This window comes from Capra hircus, chromosome 10 (assembly GCF_001704415.2).
Source record: "Capra hircus breed San Clemente chromosome 10, ASM170441v1, whole genome shotgun sequence".
NCBI classification, from domain to species: domain Eukaryota; kingdom Metazoa; phylum Chordata; class Mammalia; order Artiodactyla; family Bovidae; genus Capra; species Capra hircus.
Genome location: NC_030817.1, coordinates 65551761 through 65579068, shown reverse-complemented (window position 1 = coordinate 65579068; position 27308 = coordinate 65551761). Strand labels below are relative to the sequence as shown.

General features: G+C 49.6%; 1 protein-coding gene across 1 annotated transcript; it reads right to left on the bottom strand.

Moving 5' to 3' along the window:
- PLA2G4D (phospholipase A2 group IVD) lies at nt 602-25495 on the bottom strand. The gene is made up of 20 exons (XM_018054402.1): nt 25380-25495; nt 20867-20939; nt 20546-20682; nt 19443-19574; nt 18745-18785; nt 18315-18357; nt 16965-17019; nt 16500-16630; nt 15452-15562; nt 15285-15322; nt 14977-15112; nt 14513-14649; nt 12688-12910; nt 4997-5114; nt 4542-4679; nt 4202-4309; nt 3879-4070; nt 3441-3607; nt 2541-2727; nt 602-987 (listed from the first exon to the last, which is right to left on the bottom strand). The coding sequence occupies exons 1-20, from the start codon at nt 25422-25424 to the stop codon at nt 761-763; spliced, it is 2439 nt and encodes an 812-aa protein (XP_017909891.1). The 5' UTR covers nt 25425-25495; the 3' UTR covers nt 602-760.

Here is a 27308-nt window from a genome sequence, read left to right as displayed (position 1 = left end):
ATGATTCATATTGTAGGATTCCATTTATATGAAGTGTTTAAGCAAATCTAAAAGAAACGGAAAACAGATTAGGGGTCGCCTAGGGCTAGAGTAGGGGTGGTTTGAGGTTGACAATTAAGCGGTAAGGGGTTTCTTTGGGGTTAATGAAAATGCTCTCAAATTGATGGCAGTTTCTTAATATTGGGGTGGCCAAAATGTTTCTTTGGGGTTTTCCATAAGATGTTATGGGAAAATTTGAATGCACTTTTTGACCAGCCCAGTATATAGTAAAAGCCATTGGATGCGTACTTTAGACGGATGAATTATATGGCGTGTGATTCATATCTCAGTAATGGTGCTTTGAAATAGTATACACTGAGGAGGAGAAGGAGGAACGAAGGCAGTAACAGAAGCCTGTCAGGATGGACTGTGATTCCTGATACCCAGAGCCACCCCTCAGGCGGGCCCATGCCCTGCGCATCCCCACTCCTGGTCTGGCATCTCCACCTTGCACTTCAAATCCGTGCTGTTCAGGCATGAGAAGGAGTGCCTGTGAATGTCTGGTTGGACCAGCTGTTCCTCGCAGTGGCCTGGTGAGGAGTTTGCTTTCAGCTCCTCTCAAACCAGCTCTGAAGGTAAGGGAGAACTCTGGGTGGGATGCAGGCCTGAGAGAATCCAGGAACTTCAGCCCCACAAGGGCTGTGCCCACTGTAGGTGGGCTGAGCCCTTGGCCCCTGGAGGGGTCAGTGAGGCCCTCAAAACCCGGGGCCCCTGAGAAGTCTCAAGTCTGCACCCTTGGAGGCCTGGCCTCTGGGGCCCGGCGCTTCAGAACGGTCCTCAAGGCCTGCAGGATGGTGTCCTGGCTGCTCCGTACATTGTAGTCACTGAGCTGCACCAGGCGGTCAAAGTCTTCCTCTTTGTAGGTCATGTTGAACATGGAATAGGGCGAGGTGACCCCAGTGAGATCTATCTGGCCAGCCGAGAGTTCTGCAGGGCCACGCCGGACACCTGCCCAGGGGTGGGAGGGGGTTAAGGACAGGGACTGGGGCCTCCACAGCTGGCAGGACTGTTCCTGGAGGCTGGGCACAGGGCTGAGCTGCTCCCCACTGAAGGGGCTCCATGCTTTCCTCCCAGCCCTGTGTCCTCTGCCCAGAACTCTGTGAGTGGCAGGATGCCATTTTGAGATATGAAGCGTGCCCTGCTTCCCACACTTCCTCACAGCCTTGCATGTCTTCCACCCCCTGATACCCACCTCAGCCTCAGGGATAAGGTGAAAGCAGCAGAAAAACAAAGTCCATTAGGTTAGTGAATGGTTTCTTAGAATTCATGATGGAAACAAACATCTGAAAACCAAAGGGTGTTTGCTTTGCAAGAAACAGTCTTTGCTGAGAAAGAAAGAGAATTCCAAGCTATGGACTGAGCACATTAAGAGTAAAGCTGGGGCTTCCCTCCTGGCTCGGTGGAAAAGAATCTGCCTGCTAATGCAGTGGACATAGGTTCGATTCCTGGTCAGGGAAGATTCCACATGCTTTTGAGTAACTAAGCCCATGCACCACAACCACTGAAAGGCCCATGCTTCAGAACAAAAGACACCACTGCAATGAGAGGCCCAAGCACTGCAGCTAGAGAGTGGCAGCCCCTGTTGGCCACAGCCAGAGAAAAGCCTATGCGGCATCAAAGACCCAGCACAGTCAAAAGTAGATAAAAACTATAAAAAACAAAATGAAAAGAGTAAAGCTGGGGGATTTCCTGGGCTTCCAGTGGCTAAGATTCCTTGCTCCTAATGCTGGGGGCATGGGTTTGATCCCTGGCCAGAGAACTAGATTCCACAACCCACAGCTAAGACCTGGCACAGCTAAATAAATAAAAAACATTTTTTAAAAAGAGTAAAGCTGGAAGCTTCAGAATTATGGCGGGAACTGTTAATAGAAAGCCAAAAACATGTACAAATGCAGAATTTGACTTTCACATCAAAAGGTCATAAAACTCTGACCATTTGGTGGGAGGCAAGGGTTGGAGGGAATGTGATTAGAGTTCAGATTTCAGGCACCCTGGAGTAGAGGCTCAGTTCCCTCAGAAAGGACCCCAGAAAGGGCTGCAGTAGAATGATAGAGAGGCCAGCTGTGATCCTAGACAGGCTTAGGGGAATCTAAGAGAGAAGGGACTGAGGTCTCTCTTTCCTAGCTGTCCAACCTGGGGGGCCATTAGAAAATCCTTCCACTGGTAGCAGTTGGGGAGGTGACAGTGTGGGGATTCCCACATTCTGCTCCCACCCCTCCCACCCGGCCCACAGACTAGGGAGCAGAGCCCAGGTATAGTGAGTGGCATCAGGGTAGCGGAGGCCAACTGAGCCTGGGGTCATGACAAAGGAAGCGCAGCCAGTGACTCTGCAGGGATCTGGGCATGCGCCACAGGCCAGGGTTCTGCCATGTCCCACACTGGGTTGGACAAGCTTAAGACTCTCCTCCCTCTGCTGGCCACAGGGGCACAGGAGAGCCCAGGTCAGTGCCTGCGAGGAGCAGATTGCCAGGCTGTTAGTAAGCGGGGTGGGGCTGCCTCACCGGGGGCTGAGTGGTCCTTGAAGGAGGCGTTGACCAGTGGGAAGTGCAGCAGGACAGGGGCGTCGGGGCAGGCGGGGTCTGAGAAGAGATGGCACTCCCGGGGCTGGCGTCGGTCCTCGGGGCTGGGCTCCACGCGGGGGAACGGCAGCCCCCGGGCCCGGAAGTCCAGCTCTGTCTGCTGCAGCACCTGGTGGGGCAGTGGTACCCAGAGACAGCACCGACTACTTCCAGGTCATCCTATGTCAGCACTCTAGAAACTGCTAGTACAGCTCCAGCCCAAACAGACTGCTTAGGGCAACCTGGTTTTGTCCTCCTCGTGACCCAGTCAAGCTAAGTGGTGCCTCGGATGGAGGCAAAGGAGCCAGGCGGTCTGCAGTATTGTTTGGCTAGAATATTTAGGTGGGGTACCGTCCGAGCACCCCCATCCCCATTTGGGATTGCTGTTCTGGCTTATTCACTCTCAGAGCCTCAAGTAAGCCTCTGTAAGACTTCTGTCTCTCAGCCTTACCTGCCCCTGCCCCCTCCTCCCTGCTCTTCCTGCCCCCTGCCCTTCCCCCCGCCGACGCCCCCCCCACCCCCGTCGCCTTCCACAGAGTCCCGGGGAGGACCCAGGGGGATGGATGTGGACAGGCCAGGCTTTCCTCTCACCTCTGTCTAGCGCTTCCTATTGGGGGCGGGCATGATGAGCTTCCTCCCACCCCCACCCTCTGTCTACCATTCCTGGGAGCCCAGGGCCCCAAGCCCTTTTCCACCCTGGCAGGAGCCTGGGAGTCAGAGCCTGTCACCCCTCCCCTCTCCTTGGCAACATAGAGAGTCTGGGTCAGTGGCCCTCTGCTCTCCCCTGGAGTGTGGCCTGGCTGGGCAGAGGGTCTGGGGTCCCCATGGGACAACCAGCAGTACCTCAAAGGGCGAGGATAGAGAGTAGTCGAAGGAGATTATGAGGTCCAGCCTGCGGCCTGGCCGGAACATGGCGGGACAGCTGGTGTTGATGAAGTAGCCTGCATCCACCAGGCAGAGCTGGGGCTCCTGCGGGGTCAGCTGGTTGGGAGAGGAGTCTGGCCGGCAGTCTGAGGGGGGAGGCAGCAATAGTCAGGAGCAGCCACTCCGACACAGACCAGCCACTCCCCTGCTTCATCCTGCATTTGCCTCCACATCCCCTTCTTACCTCTGTGTCAGTCCCTGAACGCATGTCATCTGAGCCTTTGGCAAGACCTTTTCCAAGCCATGCCCCAGAAGTGGATGCTGGGACCCCCAAGACCCCTGGTAGCCCCAGCCATGGTCCATCTCCACCTGGGAGCCAAATCTTGTTACCTGGAGACACATGGCACTGGCCCTTACCTGCCCAGGTGGTGAAGTCTTTCTGGGCACAGTAGTCCTTATGCATCTGGAGGCCCCGGAGGAAGTTGGAGCTGTGCTGGTAGAGTGGTCGGCTCGTCAAGAAGCCTTTAAAAGTCTGGGCCAGTGCTGTTCCGGGCTGCATCCACAAGGCCTCTGGCCATGAGGAGGTCCCCGAGGAGGCAGGGGGCACCTCTGAGCCCAGAGAAATAGATGTTGGTCCAGTGACAGGCTTGGAAATGCCTGGCCCTGCCTGATCCTGATTGTGCTCCCATCCCGACCCTGCACCATCAGAAGGGGAAGCAGCCTCACTCCAGGCTCCTTACCCAGGTCCCTGATCTTGTCCCGGATGTGCTGCCTCCAGGTGTCACCAGAGCTGGTGAGGTCGTACCAGGCGTCCAGCAAGTTCAGGGAGAAAATGTTGCTCCAGATACCTGCAGGCCAAACCCCCAAGAGAGTCAGCCTCAGCACACTGCACCCCCAGTAGTCCCCGCCCCTTGGGTATGGTTGGAGAAGGAGTGGGGAGCAGGCTGCCCCCACAAGGCCCTTCCCCACAACCCAATATCCGCCCTCACTAGGGGCTCTGCCCAGAACTGGGTACAGGGGTTACGATCAGACAGGCCTGGCCAAGGGATGTCCAGGGTCTTCAGAGTGACAAACCCTCACCTTCCAGAAAGCAGATCCGGGACTCAGGGAGCCTCTTCATCAGCCGCCCCATGAAGAACTCAGAGCCGAAGAGCTCAGGAGGGACAAAGGCTCCATACTTCAGGAACCCGACCTCGTAGGGGGAGAACTCGACCCACTCTGAGGGGGCAGGAGCGAGAGGCAGGAATGAGAGGACAGTGAGCTTGGGAGGAGGGGCAGATCTGACAAGGGCCAAAGACACAGCCCCCCAGCAGGCCTCAGCCTCCTGCCGGCCCGACTGACTTTTGCGCTGACCCCCTCCCCCGCTCAGCCTTTGTCTACATCCTCAGCCACCACAGCCCTTGCCCCATACAGAAAGCCCTGCCGCCTGGCCCATCAGCCCATCCGCACCACCGTCCTTGCAGGTGGACCATCTGTGCATCATGAGCCTGTGTGTGTGTGTTGAAGGACACAATGGACAGGACTGAGAACGGTACCCTTGAAGTCCAGGGTCTGCAGATTGTTCACTTTGACACTGAGGCTCAAGTAGAGGGGCAGAGGGTTCTGGCCCCGCTCCAGCGCAGCTCTCTGTCCTGACAGCTTCTGATCCACCACCTGGGATGCAGGCATGAGGGCCAAAGTGAGGTTGGGAGCACCCTGGTGACAGGGTGGGGGTACAGGCTGAGGGGAAGAGCCTGGGGGTTTGGGTGACATGGGTGGGCACGTGATGCAATTCCCACTCCTGCCCCACATGCAGGGTTGCCATGTAGGGCCTTGCAGGTTGTGAGCTGCATATCTGCAGCGTGCCAATCACAGGGACCACAGTGTCAACAGTGACAGCCATCCCTGCATCCTATGGTGCCAGTGGCCCATCCTTATGAGTTAGAGGGTGGAGGGGCCATGGATCCTCTGTCTTTCTCTCTCACACACACACACACACCCACCCACACACACCTACACACCCACACACACAGAGCTTTCTGCAAAGGACTCAGGAATCCCCCTTCAGTGTGCATTGTTAGCTTTGCCAGGGGCTGTCCCTTCTAGGTAAACCTGGACCCAGTTCAACTTTTAGCCCCTCCCAAACACACTCCTGACATCCTCACCTCCCCTCATCTCCTCTGTCCCTGTTTTGCACAGTATAAGCTGTACCCCACTCCTTATCCTTGCCTTCTGCTTCTACTTTTCTCTCCAACAGAACTCTGGCAAGGATTGTGGCTTGCCTGTTGGGGAGGCCTCCAATGAGACTCACTGAATTCTAGCGGAACAGAAGGGTCTCCTTCTATCCCAGACCGAGATGCAAATATGACTCATCTCGAGCCTCAGCAAGTGTATTGGTGGTGGCTGCCTGGAGCCCCACCTGGGGAAGGATCCTGCCAGCACAAGCCCTGGGCTGTTTCTTATGGATTGGTACATGCACCACGAACACACCATCTCAGGCTGTCAGAGCTGTAGGGCTGAAGGTTGTCCTCAGCAGCTACACCTAAGAGGTTCCTGCCCCGCTGTATCTACCTCTATCATCAGATTTACCAGAATGTGTGAGACATAGGGATTACTGGGTCTCTTCTGAGAATCAGCAGAAGCCACTTAGGAATTTGGCTTTTGTAAATCTTCCCAGGTGATTCTGATGATCAGACAGGTGTGTATCTAGCTCAGCCCAATCAACAAGGAGTCCTGCTCTTGCACCGATGACAAAGCCTCAGCACACCCCATATGCTTCCCTATCCTCACAGCCCTCTGACGGAAGCCCATGAGCTCTAGGGCCGCAATTACTGAACCTGTGTACCCCAACTACTGAAGCCCGCACACCTGGAGCATGCGCTCTGCAACAAGAGAAGCCACTGCAATGAGAAGCCCGTGCACTGCAACGAAAAGAAGGCCCCCTCGCCACACCTGGAGAAAGCCTGCACAAAGCAATGAAGACCCAGCACAGTCACAAATAAAAATACAAATAAAATCATAAAAAAGAATTATTTTAAAAAGCACACAATCAAGGTGAGCTTTAAGAGATAAAGCATGATGACTAAGGAAAAAAAATATTCGAAAAGCATTCATATTGGGAAAAAATTTTTAAAACTGCACAGGTGCTCATTCAAAGGGATGCACTGTCATTCAATAATACCACAAGGATTTTTATTCTTGTGAGCAATAATAAAAAGACTAATTTTTAGGGAACAAGGTATAAGGAAGGTTGAGAAGTGCTTGCAAACGAGACTCTCAACCAAGGCTGAACATTCTCGCAAATGAGATGTTCAGCTAAGAATCCTGTTTGTTCCCATGGGAAAAGAACATTTCTTGCACACAAGGATGTTTCTCTGATTCCTCAAAAGGAACAGACCTGGGGACAAAACGGATTCTAAGTAGATAAGGAAGTTCCCCAAAACAAAGTCTTAGCTGCAGTAAATAAGTTAAGGTAAAGGTTATCTTGCCCTGGGCCTGTGCACTGTATAGTCTCTGAATCATAGTGCTTGGCAACTTGCCCTGTAGATTGTTGTGCAAGGGATATAAAATAAAGCAGCTGTAAGAAGCAAGGAGTTAAAGTAAAAAGATTCAAACCACTCTGCAGTGTTGGTGTTTCATTCCGTCACCAGCACTAATTACGTTTGTCTTTTTAAAAATGACTACAAACTACATAAAACCATGCATTAAGTCATTTCTGGAGGATCAAATGGTAATTAAATATGTCTTCTTAACAGCCTAGAATCAAACTGCACTTTCTAATACCTCAAAAAGTAAGCTGTTAAAACAAGCTTTCCCTACCTATAGTAATTAATTGTTGACACCAGGCAGAAAAGTCAGTTAATAAAACACTGTACCCTCAAAACCAAACATGAACTTAAACAGTAGAGCCAAAGAATACATAGGATATAGTAATAAAATAAAAATGTTTCAAGTAACTATGTTAATTTTATAAATTCTATGCCATTTCAACAAAAATCCCAACAATATAAATTATGAGACTGGGCTGGCTGATTCTATTATGTATGTAGAAAGGCAAGGCACCAAAAGTAGCCAAGATAATTCTGAGATCCAAGGTGGGGATAAATTTGCCCAATCAGAAACTGAGATTTATCACAAAGATAGTTACTAAACCAGTGCAGGATTGGCACCGGGATCAAGACTGAGTCCCATTAGAATGGAATAATGTGCTCAGGAAAAGCCTCACAGATGTATGAGCTACTGTAGATTCATGGTGATACAGGACAGAAGTAAGATGTAGATCAGTGGGGATAATAAGTGATATTGGGGGAGTCTGCTATCTATGTGGAAAAAAAGAAAATTGAATTCCTACTCACATAATACCTGAAGATAAATTCTGGGTAGACTAAAGCCCTAACTGTGAAAAAGAAAGATACAAAACTCATGTAAGAATATACAGAAAGATATTTCATAACTTTAGGGGAGGAAAAGATTTCTTAAGGAAGCTCTAAAAGTACAAACCATAAAGGAAAAGAATGATACATTGGACTATATTGAAACTATGCATCTAAGTCTATTAGAATGGATAATGATTAATATCCTGGATTTATAAGGAATTCCTATAATATAATATTTAAAATAAGATATTATTGGAATTAGTCAAACAAGAGATGGCAAGGGTGAACATCGACATTCTAGGAATCAGCGAACTAAAATGGACTGGAATGGGTGAATTTCACTCAGATGACCATTATATCTACTACTGCGGGCAGGAATCCCTCAGAAGAAATGGAGTAGCCACCATGGTCAACAAAAGAGTCCAAAATGCAGTACTTGGATGCAATCTCAAAAATGACAGAATGATCTCTGTTCGTCTCCAAGGCAAACCATTCAATATCACAGTTATCCAAGTCTATCCCCCAACCAGTAACGCTGAAGAAACAGAAGTTGAACGGTTTTATGAAGACCTACAAGACCTTTTAGAACTAACACCCCAAAAAGAAGTCCTTTTATTATAGGGGACTGGAATGCAAAAGTAGGAAGTCAAGAAACACCTGGCGTAACAGGTAAATTTGGCCTTGGAATGTGGAATGAAGCAGAGCAAAGACTAATAGCATTTTGCCAAGAAAATGCACTGGTCATAGCAAACACTCTCTTCCAACAACACAAGAGAAGACTCTACACATGGACATCACCAGATGGTCAACACCGAAATCAGATTGATTATATATTCTTTGCAGCCAAAGATGGAAAAGCTCTATACAGTCAACAAAAACAAGACCAGGAGCTGACTGTGACTCAGATCATGAACTCCTTATTACCAAATTCAGACTCAAATTGAAGAAAATAGGGAAAACCGCTAGACAATTCAGGTACGACCTAAATCAAATCCCTTATAATTATACAGTGGAAGTGAGAAATAGATTTAAGGGCCTAGATCTGATAGATAGAGTGCCTGATGAACTATGGAATGAGGTTCGTGACATTGTACAGGAGATAGGAATCAAGACCATCCCCATGGAAAAGAAATGCCAAAAAGCAAAATGGCTGTCTGGGGAGGCCTTACAAATAGCTGTGAAAAGAAGAGAGGCGAAAAGCAAAGGAGAAAAGGAAAGATATAAGCATCTGAATGCAGAGTTCAAAGAATAGCAAGAAGAGATAAGAAAGCCTTCTTCAGGGATCAATGCAAAGAAATAGAGGAAAACAATGGAATGGGAAAGACTAGAGATCTCTTTAAGAAAATTAGAGATACCAAGGGAACATTTCATGCAAAGATGGGCTCAATAAAGGACAGAAATGATATGGACCTAACAGAAGCAGAAGATATTAAGAAGAGGTGGCAAGAATACATGGAAGAACTGTACAAAAAAGATCTTCACGACCCAGATAATCATGATGATGTGATCACTCATCTAGAGCCAGACATCTTGGAATGTGAAGTCAAGTGGGCCTTAAAAAGCATCACTATGAACAAAGCTAGTGGAGGTGATGGAATTTCAGTTGAGCTCTTTCAAATCCTGAAAGATGATGCTGTGAAAGTGCTGCACTCAATATGCCAGCCAATTTGGAAAACTCAGCAGTGGCCATAGGACTGGAAAAGGTCAGTTTTCATTCCAATCCCAAAGAAAGGGAATGCAAAAGAATGCTCAAACTACTGCACAATTGCACTCATCTCACACACTAGTAAAGTAATGCTCAAAATTCTCCAAGCCAGGCTTCAGCAATACGTGAACCATGAACTTCCTGATGTTCAAGCTGGTTTTAGAAAAGGCAGAGGGACCAGAGATCAAATTGCCAACATCCGCTGGATCATGGAAAAAGCAAGAGAGTTCCAGAAACACATCTATTTCTGCTTCAGTGACTATACCAAAGCCTTTGACTGTGTGGATCACAATAAACTGTGGAAAATTCTGAAAGAGATGGGAATACCAGACCACCTAATCTGCCTCTTGAGAAACCTGTATGCAGGTCAGGAAATAAGTTAGAACCAGACATGGAACAACAGACTGGTTCCAAATAGGAAAAGGAGTACATCAAGGCTGTATATTGTCACCCTGCTTATTTAACTTATATGCAGAGTACATCATGAGAAACGCTGGACTGGAAGAAACACAAGCTGGAATCAAGATTGCCGGGAGAAATATCAATAACCTTAGATATGCAGATGACACCACCCTTATGGCAGAAAGTGAAGAGGAACTAAAAAGCCTCTTGATGAACGTGAAAGAGGAGAGTGAAAAAACTAGCTTAAACCTCAGCATTCAGGAAACGAAGATCATGGCATCCGGTCCCATCACTTCATGGGAAATAGATGGGGAAACAGTGTCAGACTTCATTTTTTGGGGCTCCAAAATCACTGCAGATGGTGACTGCAGCCATGAAATTAAAAGACGCTTACTCCTTGGAAGAAAAGTTATGACCAACCTAGATGGTACATTCAAAAGCAGAGACATTACTTTGCCGACTAAGGTCTGTCTAGTCAAGGCTATGGTTTTTCCTGTGGTCATGTATGGATGTGAGAGTTGGACTGTGAAGAAGGCTGAGCACCAAAGAATCGATGCATTTGAACTGTGGTATTGGAGAAGACTCTTGAGAGTCCCTTGGACTGCAAGGAGATCCAACCAGTCCATTCTGAAGGAGATCAGCCCCGGGATTTCTTTGAAAGGAATGATGCTAAAGCTGAAACTCCAGTACTTTGGCCACCTCATGCGAAGAGTTGACTCATTGGAAAAGACTCTGATGCTGGGAGGGATTGGGGGCAGGAGGAGAAGGGGACGACAGAAGATGAGATAGCTGGATGGCATCACCGACTCGATGGATGTGAGTCTGAGTGAACTCCGGGAGATGGTGATGGACAGGGAGGCCTGGCATGCTGCGATTCATGGGGTCGCAGAGTCGGACACGACTGAGCGACTGAACTGAACTGAATATTTAAAAGGTGCATTGAATAGAAAAGGATTTGAGTAGATAATCAATGCAAGAGCAAGCTCCAATGACAAATATACTTGAAAATGTTTCCTCATTAAAAATCAAAGAAATGGAAAGCTACAATAAAATATCCTTTCATGCCCATAAAATGGACAAACATTTAAAAGTGTGAGGATCATGTAGAGAAAAAGAAACTATAATACACTGGTAGTGAGAGTGTGAATTAACACAACCCTTTTGGAGAACAATTTGGCAACAGCTTAGGAAAGTTGAAGATACACTACCCAGTGGCCTAACACTTCCACTACTGGGTACGTATTTTCAAGGCTTAGAGAATTTTGAACACATGGGTACAAGGAGACTTGTATAAAACCATTGTGCAATTAATATTGCATTTTCCTTAAGGATGTATATATTTTAATAAAAGTATATGTAATAAAGGTAGATCTAAGAAAATATAAAGGTTTGTGAGATACATGTTATGTATAATATAAAGTATATAGGTTACAGGTATGTATGTGATAATAAATTCAGGATGGTGGTTAAATCTGGGGGTGGGAGGGAAATGGGGCTGGAGGGGGGGTCCACAGGGAGCTTTGGCTTTTTCTGTAACATTTCATGTCTTAGGCTGATTAGTGAGATCCTGCATATTCCTTATATTATTCTTTATGGTTTATGTATTTTCTTAGGTCTGAAAATTATTATAAAAAACACTTATTAGGATTTTATAATAAATATTTTTAACTAATAAAAAATAAGAATGGTTGGTAATTTCCAAATAGCATTTTGCTTGCCAACAAGAACAAAATTTAAAGAAAAAATTGAAAACAAATTCACTTTTTGGTCGTTTACATGATAATCATTTTTGGTCAAATGCTTGATATCCAAAGACAAGAAAGGTAAGAATCTTTCCTCTGCTAGTATATTTGATAGTACTTTTTTGTTACACATTTTAAAATACTTTTTGTGTTTTAGTCATTTCAAAAGCTTTAAGAGAAACTATAAGGGGTAAAACAACAAAAAACAACTTCACAATTTTTTTGTGAAAAAAAAAAAAAAAAAAGAATCCTGATTGTAATCATTGTATCAGTTAATGTAAGATCCAGAAGTTGACTAAGCTTTTTTTTTTTCTTTTTTTAAAGAAGCAAGGTATAAAAATTTTTTACATGCTCAGTTTTGTCTTACTGGTGTTAGGATCACAGTAAAGAAATAGATTTGCTGACACTTAATGCTTACGGCCTGGCATGCTACAATTCATGGGGTCGCAAGGAGTCGGACACGACTGAGCGATTGAACTGAACTGAACTGAATGCTTACCCTATGCCAAGGCACCAACAGTGCTCAGAGCAAGTACTATTCTCATTGTACATATGAGAAAACTGAGGTACAGAGAGGACAACTTGCCTAAGGACACATAGCTAGTAAGAAGCCCTAGAACTAGAATCCAGGAAATCTGGCCCCACAGTGAGTGCTTTTAACACTACCATGAAGTGAAGAAGAACACATTTCATGTTACAGTATAAATAAACAGCTGTTCCAAAAATCTCACTGACTCAATCACAATGCTTAACTGACTTTGGCACTAACTGGTCCCGAGCTCTTGGGAGATCCAGAAATTTCTGTTTAATGGTAATTAATTGAAGACTAACCTGACTCAAAAAGTCAGCATTCCAGAGTTGGCAGACACTGAGGTACAGAGGTCTGGATATTCCCATATCCTTTAACAATGTACTGGCCTTTCTTTTCCAACAGGAAAGGCACATGGGCCTCAGCTAGCTGTAGGGCTGCCCCCGCCCCACCAGTGCACACACCCTCCACCTCACATGCACAGGTGCCCTACCTGACCGTGCAGCATGAACTCCAGCACCAGACCCCACAGGTCCACAAAAGTCGTGGTGTGGCCCTGCTCAGCCCGCTGCTCCAGCTCCCGGTGGTAGCTGGCCAGGCACTCAGGAGAGAAGGCCTCCAGCTTACTCTTGGCCAGGTGCTCCCGGACATGACTGATGGGTCCCTTGAGGTCCTTCTGCGACCACTCAGGGTCCCCATACAGATGGGCCATTGTCCTGAGAAAACAAAGGAGCATTACAGCAGGAGACCAAGGCTCAGCATGGTTGCTGCAACTCCAATTTCCATTCTCTGACTTCTCCCAACATGTGGTTCCTGCCGCCAAACCCTGCCTGTCTGGGAGCTATCTCAGGGTTTTCTCTCCTTGGTTGGCACTGTCCAATAGAGAGTGTGAGCCACATATGTAATTTACATTTTCCTAGTGACTACCTTTTTAAAAAGTAAAAAGAGACCTGAAAAAATTAATTTTAACAGTATATTTCATTTAATTCAGTATCTAAACATTATCATTACAGCATGTAATCAATACTTAAATTAATATAAATTTATATTTTTTTAACTGGTTTTCAAAACTCACTGCACATTTTATAACACATCTCAATTTGGACTAGCCACATTTCATGTGATCAGCAACCACATGTAGCTACTGTATTGTACAACACAGTTATAGGCCCTACTCCTTTCTTTATATGTCTGTCCTGAAGCCCTTTAAGACACTGCTTGTCAACAGCTGTCACCTAAACTCCTCTGAGGAGTTTACTCATCTTTTACTCCTTAAAATCACATTTCAATAAGACTCAAAGGAATGAATCTCCAACAGTGAGAAGTCTCACTTCATCACAGGCAGAGTGGGGTATCAGGAGGCAATGCTACCTTTAGGTAAAAGAACATCTTGTGACCTACATTTTATCATCTATACTATAGGGTTGTGAGAGCTGGATGATAAAAAATGGCTGAGTGCTGAAGAATTGATGCCTTCGAAATGTGGTGCTTGAATAGACTCTTGAGAGTCCCTTGGACAGCAAGGAGATCAAACCAGTCAGTCCTAAAGGAAATCAACCCTGAATATTCATTGGAAGGACTGATGCTGAAGATGAAGTTCCAATACTTTGGCCACCTGATTTGAAGAGCTGACTCATTAGAAAAGACCCTGATGTTGGGAACGATTGAAGGCAGGAGGAGGAGGAGATGACAGAGGATGGGATGGTTGGATGGCATCACGGACTCAATGGACATGAGTTTGAGCAAACTCCGGGAAATGGTGAAGGACAGGGAGCCTGGCGTGCTGCAGTCCATGGGGTCCAAATAGTCGGACATGACTGACCCACTGAACAACAATAGGGACAATAAGGGAGACTACTGCAGAGAGTGTTGTGAGGATAAAATGAAGTAACAACCAGTAAAGAAAAAAGAGCTACCAATGCGGAGTTCCTGATATGTGTCAGATACTTGGGCTGTCCCACTCTAATCCTATGGTGTTTGTGCTATTATTATCCCCATTTTGGATTTGAGTCAACTAAGAATCAGAGGAAATAAGTTGCTCAGAGTCACTTAGTCAGTAAGTAGTGTTGCAGAAACTCAAAGCCAGCTCTTTCCAGATCAGCCAACCTACGCCTATTCAGTAGCATGGAACGGATGTCCTCCCATGCCTTACTCATGGCAGGACCTCTGATTGTCTATTTCCTCCCTTTTGAGAAAGCCATTTGGCACTCATCAGCCCATACCGCTTGGCTTCCCCACAAAAGGGTCCCATTGATGTCCTCTTCATTTTCCCCTGGAGCCTGATCATCTCTGCTCTTCCAAGTCCCCAGGGCCCTCACCATGTAGAGCCTGAGATGCCACTGAAGTAGGTCACACAGTCCAGAAGGCCTAGCTTCTGTAGGGCCAACAGGTGGCCGTAGAGAGAGGTCATGGCCCGGGCGCCTCCTCCTGTGGCCATGATGCCTATGACAGGGACCTGGGTTGTACACAGACACAGATTGGCTTAACAAGAACAGAGGTGGAGTGGCCCCCTGCCCCCAGGGATGGGACCTAGTGGGCAGGGCCTAAAGGGTTCAGAATTAGAGCCAGCACCTGCTTCTCCCCAGCAAGTAATAGCTCTCAGACCTGGACAGGTCCTCAAAGAGAATGTCCCAAACAGAACTTCCCCATGCCCAATATCTCTCCCCCACATGCCCATCCCCCAGTCTCTGTGACTCAAGTATCTGGAGAGGGCACAGCAGTCAGGAAGTCCCTTAGGGCCAGTGCAAGGTGTCTGTTCCCACGTCCCTCTACCCCCACAGACCTCATCTTCCTGCAGCTCTCCATCCAGCTGCAGGGCCTGCTTCAGGGCCTTGGCCACCACCTGCTTCCTCCTGCTCAGGAAGGCTCTTTCCTCCACACACAGATCGAAGCCCAGGTGTACAGCCAGCTCCTCAGGGCTGGGGTGGTATAGGAGTCAAGGGTCAGGGGGCACCTGCATAGCTCAGCCACTGGTTGGTGAAGCCCACAATGACTGCCGAATAAACTCCCTGCTCCCAAGACTATTCTTTATACCACTCTCCCCGACTCCTGTGACTACCCCGGTCTTCCATGTATATGAATGGCCCTTACCAGCTCTCAGCCTTGAGATGCAGCTTCACTCCTGAGGCCTGAAATCAGAGCAAGAAGCCCTACTCAGATTGTCCTAGACCCTGAGGGGAGTGTGGGTATCTCCTGGGGGCTTTGGCTCCCCCATCTTTGTTCTTACTGACACTTCCCATCTAGCTGAGGCCACTTACGTTTGTAGCAGGCACGTCAATGGTCACCTCCTTCCCCATGGCCAAGGACCTCAGGGGCACAGTGAGGTGCCCAGCTGAGCTGCCTGAGTTCCAGCCACTGCTTATAGAGCTCTGGAAGAAAACTTTGTTCATTCATTCATTTACTCAACAAATCCTTACTGTGTATCTAGACAGTGATCCAGACAGATATAAGCCCCCCTCCGATAATAAAAAGATAATTACAATATTTATAATTATTGTAATTGTAATAATTACACAAATAACAGCTAACTGAATTATTTTGCTATATACCTGAAACTAGCACAATATTGTAAACCAACCATACTTCAATTATTATTCAATTCATAATAATTACAATAGCTTATCTTTTTTAGTATATCAATGGCTAAGAGTTATTTATTATTCTAACTGAATCATACACACGAATCTACCAAGGAACAGGTAACAAACTTATGTTGCTAAGTATCGTAAAGGAAGTAAGCAGTGTGCTGTGACAGAGAAACCAGAGGGCTGTGTGAAGTCCACTTAAGACGGGAGGATCAAGGAGGGCCTCCGGAGAGGTGCCATTTGAGCTGAGATCTGAAAGAGCAGGAGGAGGGGGAAGTAGACGAGGGAGAAGAGGAGTGGGCAGCCTTGGAAAGAGACACGGGGGGACAGGGAAAGCACTTGGGGTGCTGGAAAAGCAAGAAGAGACAAACATGGCTGGAGCATCATGAATGAGGGACACGTGGAAGAAAACGAGTCTGCAGAGGTGTGTAGGGGCCAGGTTATGCCGGGCCTGTGGACACAGACGTGGGATTTTATTCTAAGAGCATTGTCAGAGGAGCCGTTAAAGACTTTAAACAAAGATTGACATGGCATAGCCCCCATGCCCAACCGAGGTCCTTGGCCATCCTCCTTGTGTGCCAAGGGCATAGTGCCTAACTAGGGGAGGCTGATAAGGCCACAGGGGCCTGACCTTGTCCGGGGGATGGCCAGAGAGAGGCCTGCAGCAGCTGGAGCTGGCCCAAGGCTGGGGTTGGCAGGTAGCTCCAGAGCCAAGACCTACCCTCAGGCACCCACTCAGCTCGGCCTCTTGGGCTGCCATGTAGTGGAAGCAGAAGGCAGAGGCTGTGCCCAGGGCAGATGTCTGCGTGTCCTCATACGAGCCCTTCAGCACCAGCTCCAGCTCATCCTGATCTAGGGAGAGAGAGGACAGACAAGCACAAGGAAACAAAAACCCAGAACCCCAGCTAGGATCCAGGAAACCAGCAGTACTGCCCCAGACATGGGGAGGCTGAGTGGCTGCACCATGGCAAGCAGCATTCTGGAAAGAGCGCTGCCCACAATCCCCGTGGGACTCCCACCTCCTGTGACATGCCTTCCCCTAGTTCAGGGGGGACTCTAACGCCCAGAGGAGCTCCGTTGCCCTTGTGCTGTGTGTGCAACCTCCTGCTGTGCAGGTTCCCCAGCCACCCCCATCCACCCCCCACACTCCAGGCGGAGGCCAGACCTTGTCCTGAGCAGATCTCACCTGCAGCCACAGCCGTGCTGACGACATGGACATCCAGGCGTGACAGCTCTCGGGCCTGGGGCAGACCACATTGTGGACAGGGGACTCTGCAGGGGAAGCTGAGGTCCCCTCAACCTCACCCCCTGAGCCCCACTATCCCAAATCCACTGCATCCAGAACCAGAAGTGGAACCGGATGCAGAGACCTCTCACCCTACCTCTGGTCCCAGAGCAGCCAGGAAAGCCCCATCTCCACCGAGCCTCCTACATTTGCCAGACTTCTGACATCTCTGAAAGCCCCCCTAGCCCTCAGGCCCAGTTCTTTCTTCTCTTTCTCTGCAGACTCAACCTGGAGGAGGCATTCTATTATAACTGCTCCCAAATAGTATTATGCAACCTGCCAGTCCACAGGATGATGGAGTGGGTCAGAGAAACAAAGCCTTAACATTTTAGCCACTGAAACATCTCCTGACTGTCCTCCAGTTGACTGCCTTGCCAAGGGAGTCTGCTGCGTTCTCTCTGTTACGCCTGCCAGCTGGAGCCCACAGCCCACTGGCCTCTCTTGTAGAACTGCTACGTTGACAGTGTGTCACTGGGCTCCATCACCTCAGATGAAGGACAGCTGCCTCAGATGTGGCTCTTTACAGGGTATTTGAAAAAGTAATACCAGCCCATCAAACAGACACTCGTAGGACCCTGAGGGTGGGTGCCCACTTCAGTTCTGAACTCCAGTGGCCTGACTCACCACAGGCAGGGCCTGGCCTGGCTCCCAGGTCAGGGCTGTATTGCCTGTTGGGAGCTTTGCTTTGAGTAGAAAGTTTCTAATCATCGCTCACCACCCATTCCTGTCCGCTGCAGCTCTGTGAGTTTACGTGTTTTAGGAGAGCTGACTAGGACCCTCCACTGTCCTGGAGAGGAGCTGGTTGACCCCTGACTCTATTTCACGGCTCCCAGTTTGGAAGCACGCCACCCTGGAAAAGCCCTCTGAGGCTTGTTACCTGAATTTTCACAGCCTGAGTCCCTGGCCTGGCCTGCTAGTCTTCCTCGCCACCTTCAGGGCTAACTGTGAACTCATTACACATGACTAAACACCATCAGCCTAAAATTCCCCGAAAGCTCCCTCAGAACTCCTCTCAGCAGAGCCTCGGCCTCCCCTCTCTCCAACTGCCCTTTAGGCCCCTCCGAGCCCTGCAGCCCCAGGTGACCACCTAGCAGGAAGGCCAGGCAGTCTTACTGCAAAGTCCTGTCCTCCCCTCCCCCCTCTGGCCACCTCCAACCCCTACCCTACACCTCTACCCTGGTGTCTGTTCTGGGGTCCCTCCCTCAGCCTCCTTGCTTCCTGTTCCCACACAGGTGTGGGGAAGGTGGTTACCACAAGCACATTGTTGGTGATGAGGTTTTCCGGGCGGTCTGACCTGGAAAAATCAAACCATCTGGAGTGCGGCCTTGCAAAGGCCAATGCTTCCTGCACTGACATTCCCCTCCCATCTCGGGCTGCACCCAGATGGGGCCTCCTTGAGTGACAAGGAGGGTTCTCTGCGTCCTGGATATGATTCTTCGGGGTGTGGGGAGATGCTTCTGAAGAGCAAAAGGCGGGGAGGGAGGAGGAGAGTGGGGCAGAGAAAATACCGCCTTCCTCATTTCATTTCTCTAATAAGGTCCCCCCCCCCTGACTGGCAGGGTGGGAGATGAGGACCAGCACATCCAGACTGGAAAGACCAGTGGGAAGATCTGGATCAAGGGCATTAACCTCAGGAGAGCCTTGTCCTGAGACACTCCCTGGGCTGGGTGGTAGCACTCACATTTTCTCAATCAGGAACTCCACGTCCAGCTCCTCCGGTCCCTGGAATTAAAGATGAACCAGTTGCCAACATGATCACGTGTCTTTAGAGTTGGCACAGCTCCTTTACGTGTGTCGTCTCATCATTTCAAGCTGCCTCTAAGGGAGGCACGGTGTTACAACAGCTCCCATTTAACAGATGAGGAAATCAAGTCTTAGGGAAAAATGGGCTACCTGCCCAGGCTACCCACAGCTGGCAAGGCTGAAGGGGAAGACAAGGGACACAAGCCTAAAGAGGCTTGAAGATGCCAAGGGTTCATTTCATCTTCCTCTCAAGGGGGACCAACCCCAGAACTCTGCTTTCCATGCCTCCTGGCTTGGCCTGCTGCAAAAAGAGCACAGACCATCACGCAGGCCTTGGGAGGGTCAGAGCAGTGAGCAGGAGTGATGAGCCCACACCCCCTGAAGAGCTGGGCACACCCAGCTGTGTTTGTGGCACATGAGGAAATTTTCACATCATCCCAAACCTTCCTTCCCTGTAGAAGATTAGAATCCTTGATTAAGTGATTCAGCTGATAATAGTCAAGTTAAGCCTCTCCTTTCCTATTAAAATGAGAAAATCTCTGGGAAGGGCCTGGCAGCATCTCAATAGACAGGAGAAACTACGCAAACTCCTCAGCCTGGAGCTGAGAGGTGGGGCCGGTAGGGACCCCCACCCACCTGGGCGCACAGGGAGAAGGTCTTCCGGAGCAGCCTGCCAGGGAGGACTTCAGAGACATCATAGAGAACCTTGAACCGGGCGTCATCCTGCGTGACTGTGTCCTCATCATAGAGGGTCAGCTCCAGAATGTTCTAGGGACCCGAGAACAGCAGCTTAGCACAGTATTAACTCATAGTGTGGCTCACAACTGCTGAGCCCTTACTTGACACTGAGGGCAAGAAAAGATTATTATGCCTCCATGCTTTTTCCTTCAAAATAAAAATAAAGGTAAAGCCTGAAAGTGGTTAAAGGAAATCAGCAAAGTTCTTAACTTACCCCTGTTAATTTTTGTTTTTATAAGAAATTAAATTCTTTCAAAGAGTTTCCCCCATCTCAGTTCCGTGCCTGCTTTGCTGGTTCCCAAGGCAATGGCACCCCACTCCAGTACTCTTGCCTGGAAAATCCCATGGATGGGGGAGCCTGGTGGGCTGCCGTCTATGGGGTCGCTAAGAGTCAGACACGACTTCACTTTCACTTTTCACTTTCATGCATTGGAGAAGGAAATGGCAACCCACTCCAGTGTTCTTGCCTGGAGAATCCCAGGGACGGGGGAGCCTGGTGGGCTGCCGTCTATGGGGTTGCACAGAGTCAGACACAACTGAAGCAACTTAGCAGTAGCAGCAAGGCATGGTAGGTCCCAGGCACTTACTGGGAGTCTTCCATACGTGATCTCATTTAACCTCAAACAACCCAGTCAGGAGGGCTCTTATGCCTCCACTCCATAGACTGGCTTTGGGAGGACCATCACCTTGCTGTTCACATATCCTCTCGCATACAGTACATCCTGGCTGGAGCACACAGACACCCCATTCCCCAGGTCTCTGCCTAAGCCCCACAGAAAGGTGTAAAAGTGAAAGTGAAGTCGCTCAGTCGTGTCCGACTCTTTGCGACCCCATGGACTGCAGCCCACCAGGCTCCTCTGTCCATGGGATTTTCCAGGCAAGAGTACTGGAGAGGACTGCCATTTCCTTCTCCAACAGAAAGGTGTGCTCCACCCCAAAACATTTGTGTGTGTGGTACAACCTGTCCTCAGATGGGTGGCCAGGGATACTCTGACCTTCACCTTGACCTCCCCCTGGATCAGGAAAGTGAAGGTCTCGTTCCACACAGGATGACTGGAGTTGGTAACTGTTTTGGTCTTAAACTTCGTTCCAGGTGCGGTTGGCAGCTGTAGGATCACATAGGGGTCTGCCTCGCTCACTGCCAACATCAAGGTAGCCATTGTGAGAGAGAATTCCTCACATCACTCTCCAGGTTCCTCCCAAGATCCCTGCAGCCACTCTGGGCAGCCCAGCCCAGCCCAGCCCCTAGGCACTTGCCTGGGCCTTTCTCTTAGGACCCGGTCAACCCCACCTCCCTAGGAGCCCAGTTCACAGTTACTCACAGAGGTCAGCCCAGCCCAGGCCCCGTGCCTCCAGGACCTTCACGGTGAGCCGCCAGCAGGTAGAGGCCTCCCTCTGGAGAGAAACAGACCACCGAGTCCCTCCTGCTCAGGCACGAGCCCCACTGATCACTACCTGAGATGCTTACTGATGCTGCCAGGCATTGCGGGGCCAAACAGCCTTTGCCTACCACTGCCCTTGGGGCTGTGGCTGTCAGAGAATGGCAGACCTCAAAGCAGGTAGAATTTGTGGGAACCCTTCCCTTCAGGGGCAGGATTGAACAGTATACGGAAGAATGCAGGAAACAAAGGGCCAGGGGATGCCCACCTTACTAGACATGTCAGTTTGGGGTCAGCCACCCCCAGAGCTCCCAGGAGGGCAGCCCCTTGGTGAAGCATGTGACCCGGCTGCCCAGTGTCCCCCCAGCCCTCTGGAAAGGAAGTGGGCATGTGACTCCAGGAGGCTGAGCCCCAGGGGCCCAGTGCTCCCTCATGGCCTCAGGTACAAACCCTTTCTTGGGTGTGAATTGGGGAATTCCAAGAGCATCAGGCTGTTACCGTGTGCAGGGGGCAAAATGTATTAAGACGACGTATGTTAGTCGCTCAGTCGTGTCTGACTGTTTGTGACCCCGTGGACCTTAGCCCGCCAGGCTCCTTTGTTCATGAAATTCTCCAGACAAGAATACTGGAGTGGGTTGCCAGTTCCTGTTCCAGTTAAGATGATGGTGAGGCCATATCAGCCCACATACAAGCCCAGTGAGATCGGAAAAGAAACTGAAAGGGCAGAAGCTCCGAGGGGCCAAGAAGATGAGCAGAAGTAGGTGGCAGGAAGAAAAGCAGAGGGCCGGTGGGGCGTGGCTGAGTGCTGCCCAGGGACAGGGCCCTTTTGGAGGGGTGGGGGGCAGGTATCCTCAAACCCCTACCGCTGAGGTCCTTGGCACTGCTGGCATCTAGGGGGCCACTGGGTCTCTGCTCTTCCCGAGGCCCCACTGGGTAGGTTTTCCTGGGCACCCTGCACACGTTTCTTATGATAAGACCCTGCCATCTGAGGCAGAGGTGACCCTGTGCTTGCAGGGTCAGGAGACAGCGCTGTGATGAAACCAAAGCTCTTTCCTGTGCTGCCCCCTCCCGCCGCCAGTCCCTCTTCTGCGCATGTGATCCGAAAGTCTTGGCTCCTGCCGGGAGTCATCTCTGTCCTGTGTGGGTGCTCCCAGCCCAGGGCTGGCTCAGCGTCCACAGGACAGACTTTCCATGCCCCACAGAGAGGCTTAAAGGATAATTGGCCACAGCAAAGTCAATCAGGCTTGTGCCCCTGGGTCCTCAGTTCTCCCTGTCCTGTGGCTTCTGGCTGAATGTGTTTGTCACCCTAGTCAGCTCTCTGACAGAATACACAAGACCCTCCCAGCAAGGTAGACTGGTTTCTCCCTTCTTGGGGATTAGTGGCAGCAGTGACATCCACAGGCTGTAAGCCAGAGGTTGTAATTGACAGGGATTTAGTGACTTTTTAGACACCTGACTCCGCTTCCTCCGCACACCAATTCCATCACCATCCACTGCAGAGAAGGTGCAGGCTGAGACCTTGGTTCCTGTGAGGATTTGTGCTCCAATGCCCACTCCATGCTGGGGAGAGGCAGAGGCAGCCCCAGGCCCCCCGATTCTCAGGGCCACAGCCTGTGGGCTGCTCTAAAGCCACTTGGGGCTACTAAGAAGCATCCCAATTGCTTGCTTTCCAGCCAGCCACCCTGCCCAATTTGGATGTTGCTGCCCATTTTCCCCTCTGGTCACTGAGAGCCTCTCAACCTCAGAAAGCCCACCATTCCCCGGAGGATCTCTTTTCTAGGGCGAAACTCCATTCTCTCCGCCTCTGAGTGTCACTAATACAGCATCTGGAGGATGGGCTGAAACAGTCACTACAGTGACTGGTCATTGCTAGGGTAGGAGAACAGAGTGATCAAGGCAGGTGTCCAGCTCGATTGTCTGAATCTAAACTGCTTACTCGCTGTGTGACCCAGGACGAGTCGCTAAACGTCCCGCTGCCTCTGTTTCCTCATTGTAGTGGGACTAATAACAGTATCAACCTGACACAGTGCTTTCAGGCTGAATGTGTTAATGCCTGTAGAATGCTTAGCAAAAAAGTAAGCAGTTTCTAGACAATTGTTCTTATTACTATTAATATTTATTAAGTACTTGTTATGTTTATGTTTCTAGGTGCTATACTAAGCATACTACATATTCAAACTCAGTTTATTCTCCTGACAGTTTGTAAGATAGCTCTCTCATTTCACAGATGAGAGTACTGAGACTCAGCAAGGTTGACTTGCCCTAGGTCACAGAGATAGTAAGTGACATGGTGATTTTGTCACTAAGTTGTGTCTGACTCTTGCGACCCCATGGACTGTAGGTAGCCTACCAGGCTCCTCTGTCCGTGGGGTTCTCTAGGCAAGAATACTGGAGTGGGTTGCCATTTCCTTCTCCAGGGGACCTTCATGACCCAGGGATTGAACATCGGTCTCCTGCACTGCAGGCAGTTTCTTTACTGACCAAGCTACCGGGGAAGCCCCTGGTAAGCAAGTGACATAGTTAGGAGTCAAACCCAGGCCTTCAAGGCCAGAGCTCACAATCCGTAAGAAGGTTCTTAGGACTTTACATTTTTGTAAAACCACGCAGATTTCCCCCTCTGCCCTGTGGATATCTAAACGTTAGAATTTCATAGATTTGTTTTAGACAAATAGGGTTATTGAGCCAACTAACATGTTAACTAATAGAAGTCTTTTCTCCCAAGTGTTCTGGGGCTTCACCTTCCCTGTTGAAAGACCCTCCCTCCTGGACTACTTTGTTCACTCAAGACTGACAATGGACCTTTCTGGAGGGTCTCCTGTAGGGCCGTGGCCCAGCTTCCTGTAGCATCCTGGGAGTGCCTCCTTATTGAGAGTCTTAGACACCCTCTCTCCCCCTGCACGGTGACCCCAGGGCCTCCTCCACGGCTCAGTGCTGGCCCTGATCAAGGGAGATTGAGGGGCGCTGGAGTTCCCAGACCAGGGTCCAGAGGACCTATGACAATGAGGTCTTCAGCTGGGAGAGACAAATGAGCAGGCTGCCTTTTCTCCCTGCCAGCAGCCAGTAACCTGCCTATGGGAGGCTGGAGAGACCGGGAGTGGGAGCTGCAGGCACAGCTTCCTTAACCTTCTGAATCAGGCTGAGATGATGCTCCCGAACCACACAATTGACCCATCCCAGAGCAAGTCCTGGATACCCCGGCCACACTTCTGCTGCCAAGGCAGGCTCCAGTTTCCCCTTCCACCAGGTAAGAGGTGGGGTGGGGCAGCCGCTGAGGCTTGCCTGCCCCTGGAGCCAACTTGAAGGCCTTGGGGATTCAGCCAGTCCCAGGACCGTCAAATAAAACGCTTCCCAGGTGTGTTGGTAGAATCAGGCTCCCAAGGCCTCTGAGCCAGTTTTGCCCCCTGGGCTGTGCCCAGAGAATGCAAGGGTGGAAGAGAAGGATGTCCAGCCTTCTTCAGGGAGATGAGGAGGAAAAGGGGATGCTTCAGACACCTCCACTGCTGGGCCCTGGGGCTCAGGGTCCTATTGGAGCCCAGCCCCTCCACCTTCCTGCTCCTGCAGCCATGAGTCCCCCTTAGCCCACATTAGGGCATTTCCACTAATGTCTGCCTTGGGAAGGGTCCTCCAGATCTCAGGCTGACATGGGCTGGGATAGCAGGTGTCCTGCAATGAAAGGGTCCCCCTCTGTCTTTTCCAGGAGTCCCTGGTGCCTGGCCTGCTCCAAACAAATCTTCAGGAGCATCAGGCTAGAGCTGCTTACCTAGCTGCAACTCAGGCCTGGATCTCAGGGCCAAGCTCCAGAAGCCTGGCCAGCTCTTGAATGAGATAAATGCCCCTGGACAGTGAGCTTGGCATCCTTCATGGCCACTTTCTGGGGCAGCAAGGGAGACCTGAGGCGCTAGTCCTTCTGGCCTGGGTCTGTAGCAAAGATCGAGGAATCTGGGCTGAAAGAAAGCACCTAGTGGGGTGAGAGCAAGCAGTTTGTAGGCCTCTTTGACCTGGTTGCAGCCTCATAGCTCTCGGGCCTGGCAGGGTGGGGATTTGAGTCAGCATATCTCCTGAGATGCACAGGTGGTTCCTGGGTTCTGGCCGGATCCAGGAAGCCCACTGCCTGCAGTAGTAGGCTGCGGACCTGGTGGGGTCTCCTTCTGTGACACACAGCCAATGTGTTCTCTGATGTTGTGTGTGAGCCTTTGGAGGAAGGAAGGGGTGGGGCTCTAAGGGGCTGCTGCCTGGTCCTTCACCCATCCCACCCACCTATTATCCCTAAACACAGATTCCCTCACCTTCTGCCTTCCTCCTCCAGTCTCTGCCTAGGCAGAGATGCCAGGTCTGGGACCCAGCCCCTCCCCAGAGACCAGAATCAGCTTGGTTTCAGCTGTGTCAAACTCTTTAGATGCACCCTGGCTCCAAGCCCTTCCCTGAGTAATGCCAATAGGCTCGGTGGCATTATTACCTGGTGAGGATGGCCAGGTGGTCCCCTCGGTGTCAGTCTCTCCATGCTGACCCTTTGGCTCCACTCCAGGCCCAGCCAAGATGCCAGTTCCCTGGCTGGCTGGCAGCAACTGCTCCTGTGGGATGGGACTGACTGTGAACCTGCCAGCCTTGAGGAGCAATGATTCTATAGGGAGCCTGGGCCCCACCTCCAGGTCACTCCCTCAGCCCAGCATCTTCTCCTCTTCCTCTGGAGGCTGAGTCAACTCTCTTCTCCAGAAACTTCTGGCAGGGCTCCAGAACCTGCAGGTGAAGCATCCCTTCCAGATCTGGGGTGTCAGGATACCAAAGAAAGGGCAGGCAAGCAGCCAGGAGCCCAGGAGTAACAAGAGGGCAGCCCCAGAGGCAGGCGTTGAGCAGACTCTGGCAACCTAGCTGCAGGGGGCTCTGGACTCTGGTCCTTGACCTCTTACCCCTTCCATGCAGCTGGTTCTAGTGACAGTTCACTCCTCTAGGGGATTGTAAGTAGAAAAAATATGGGAGACCCCTGTAATTTAAAGATTACTAAAAAAAGCAGGTTTGCTTAACCACAAAACCAAGCAGGCTTGCTTAGCAACAAAACCAGGAGGCAGAAGCACAAGGCAGGCCCCCAAACAATAAAACAATGGTGGAATGAGACCTACATCCTGCTCAGTGAGCTCAGTAAGTTAATGACCCCTGGGACATGCTTTCTTTTCTGCACGCATAAAAATAATAACTTGTGGACCTAGCTAGGAACAGGAAAGGGAGGGACAAGAAAACTCCCCTGCTCAACCTGGAGGAGCAGCTGATGATGAAAGCATGACATCTATTTAAGAATGAGGAATAAAATGGTGTTCTCTCCCTTCCCACTTTTCCTTTGAATGTGAAACTGTAGCCCACTAAGTTCTCCAGGGCATCATCTCTCATCTGCTTGCTTGTAAGCCTTGTAAGTGTCCTGTTCTAACATGTGCATGCATGCTCAGTCATGTCTGACTCTTTGTGACCCCATGGACTGTAGCCCACCAGGCTCCTCTGTCCATGGGAGTTCCCAGGTAAGAATGCTGGAGTGGGTCATCATTTCCTTCTCCAGGAGATGTTCCCGACCCAGGGATTGAAGCCGCGTCTCTTATGTCTCCTGCATTGGCAAGCAGATTCTTTAACCACTGAGCCACCTGGGAAGCCCCTCTTCTAATAAATTGTTCTTATCTATTCCTTTGTCTCTCGCTGAATTCTTCTCTACTCTGAGACATAAAGGACTATGGTACTAGAGTTCTTGGGAGCCCCCTAAAGGGCACCAAATGGTTTCACTAGGAGTTTAGAGGAATTTCGGTTAAAATTCAATGGCAAGATTTGTAGTGACCAATCAGAAAACTCTTAGATTATGAATATTACAGAAAAAAAGCTTTGTGAAGTACCTGTTAAACTATTCATTATGTACATGCTGACTTAAAAAATAGGCACAACATGGGAATTTTGAGTTAAGTTTTACTGGGAGCAAAATGAGGACTAGAGCCCAGGAGACAGCATTCCAGACAGCTCTGAGAAATTGCTCTGAGGAGGCAAAGGGGGAGCTGGGACATACAGGAGTTTTGTAACAAAATGCAGGTGGCTAGGAACATCAAATGATTACTGTTAATTAAAGAAACCAGATATATCAAGTTAAATTTAGTGCTTTTCTATGTATGGGAAGATACAAGAGCCTGGGCTCACCAAAATCATCTTTTGATATGCACCTCAGCTATCTGGGGCCAGTATCCTGTTTTTTTTCACATCCTGAGTTTCCTCAGGGTTCACGATACAGAGGGGCTGCAGTCTTATGACTGCTAGGTGGCAGGTTTTCTTTTCTTCCTAAGTTCCTTCAGGACTCACCAGCTCACTATCCATGGTGGTTGCAATCCTTAATGACTGTGACATCCTTTTATAATGATAT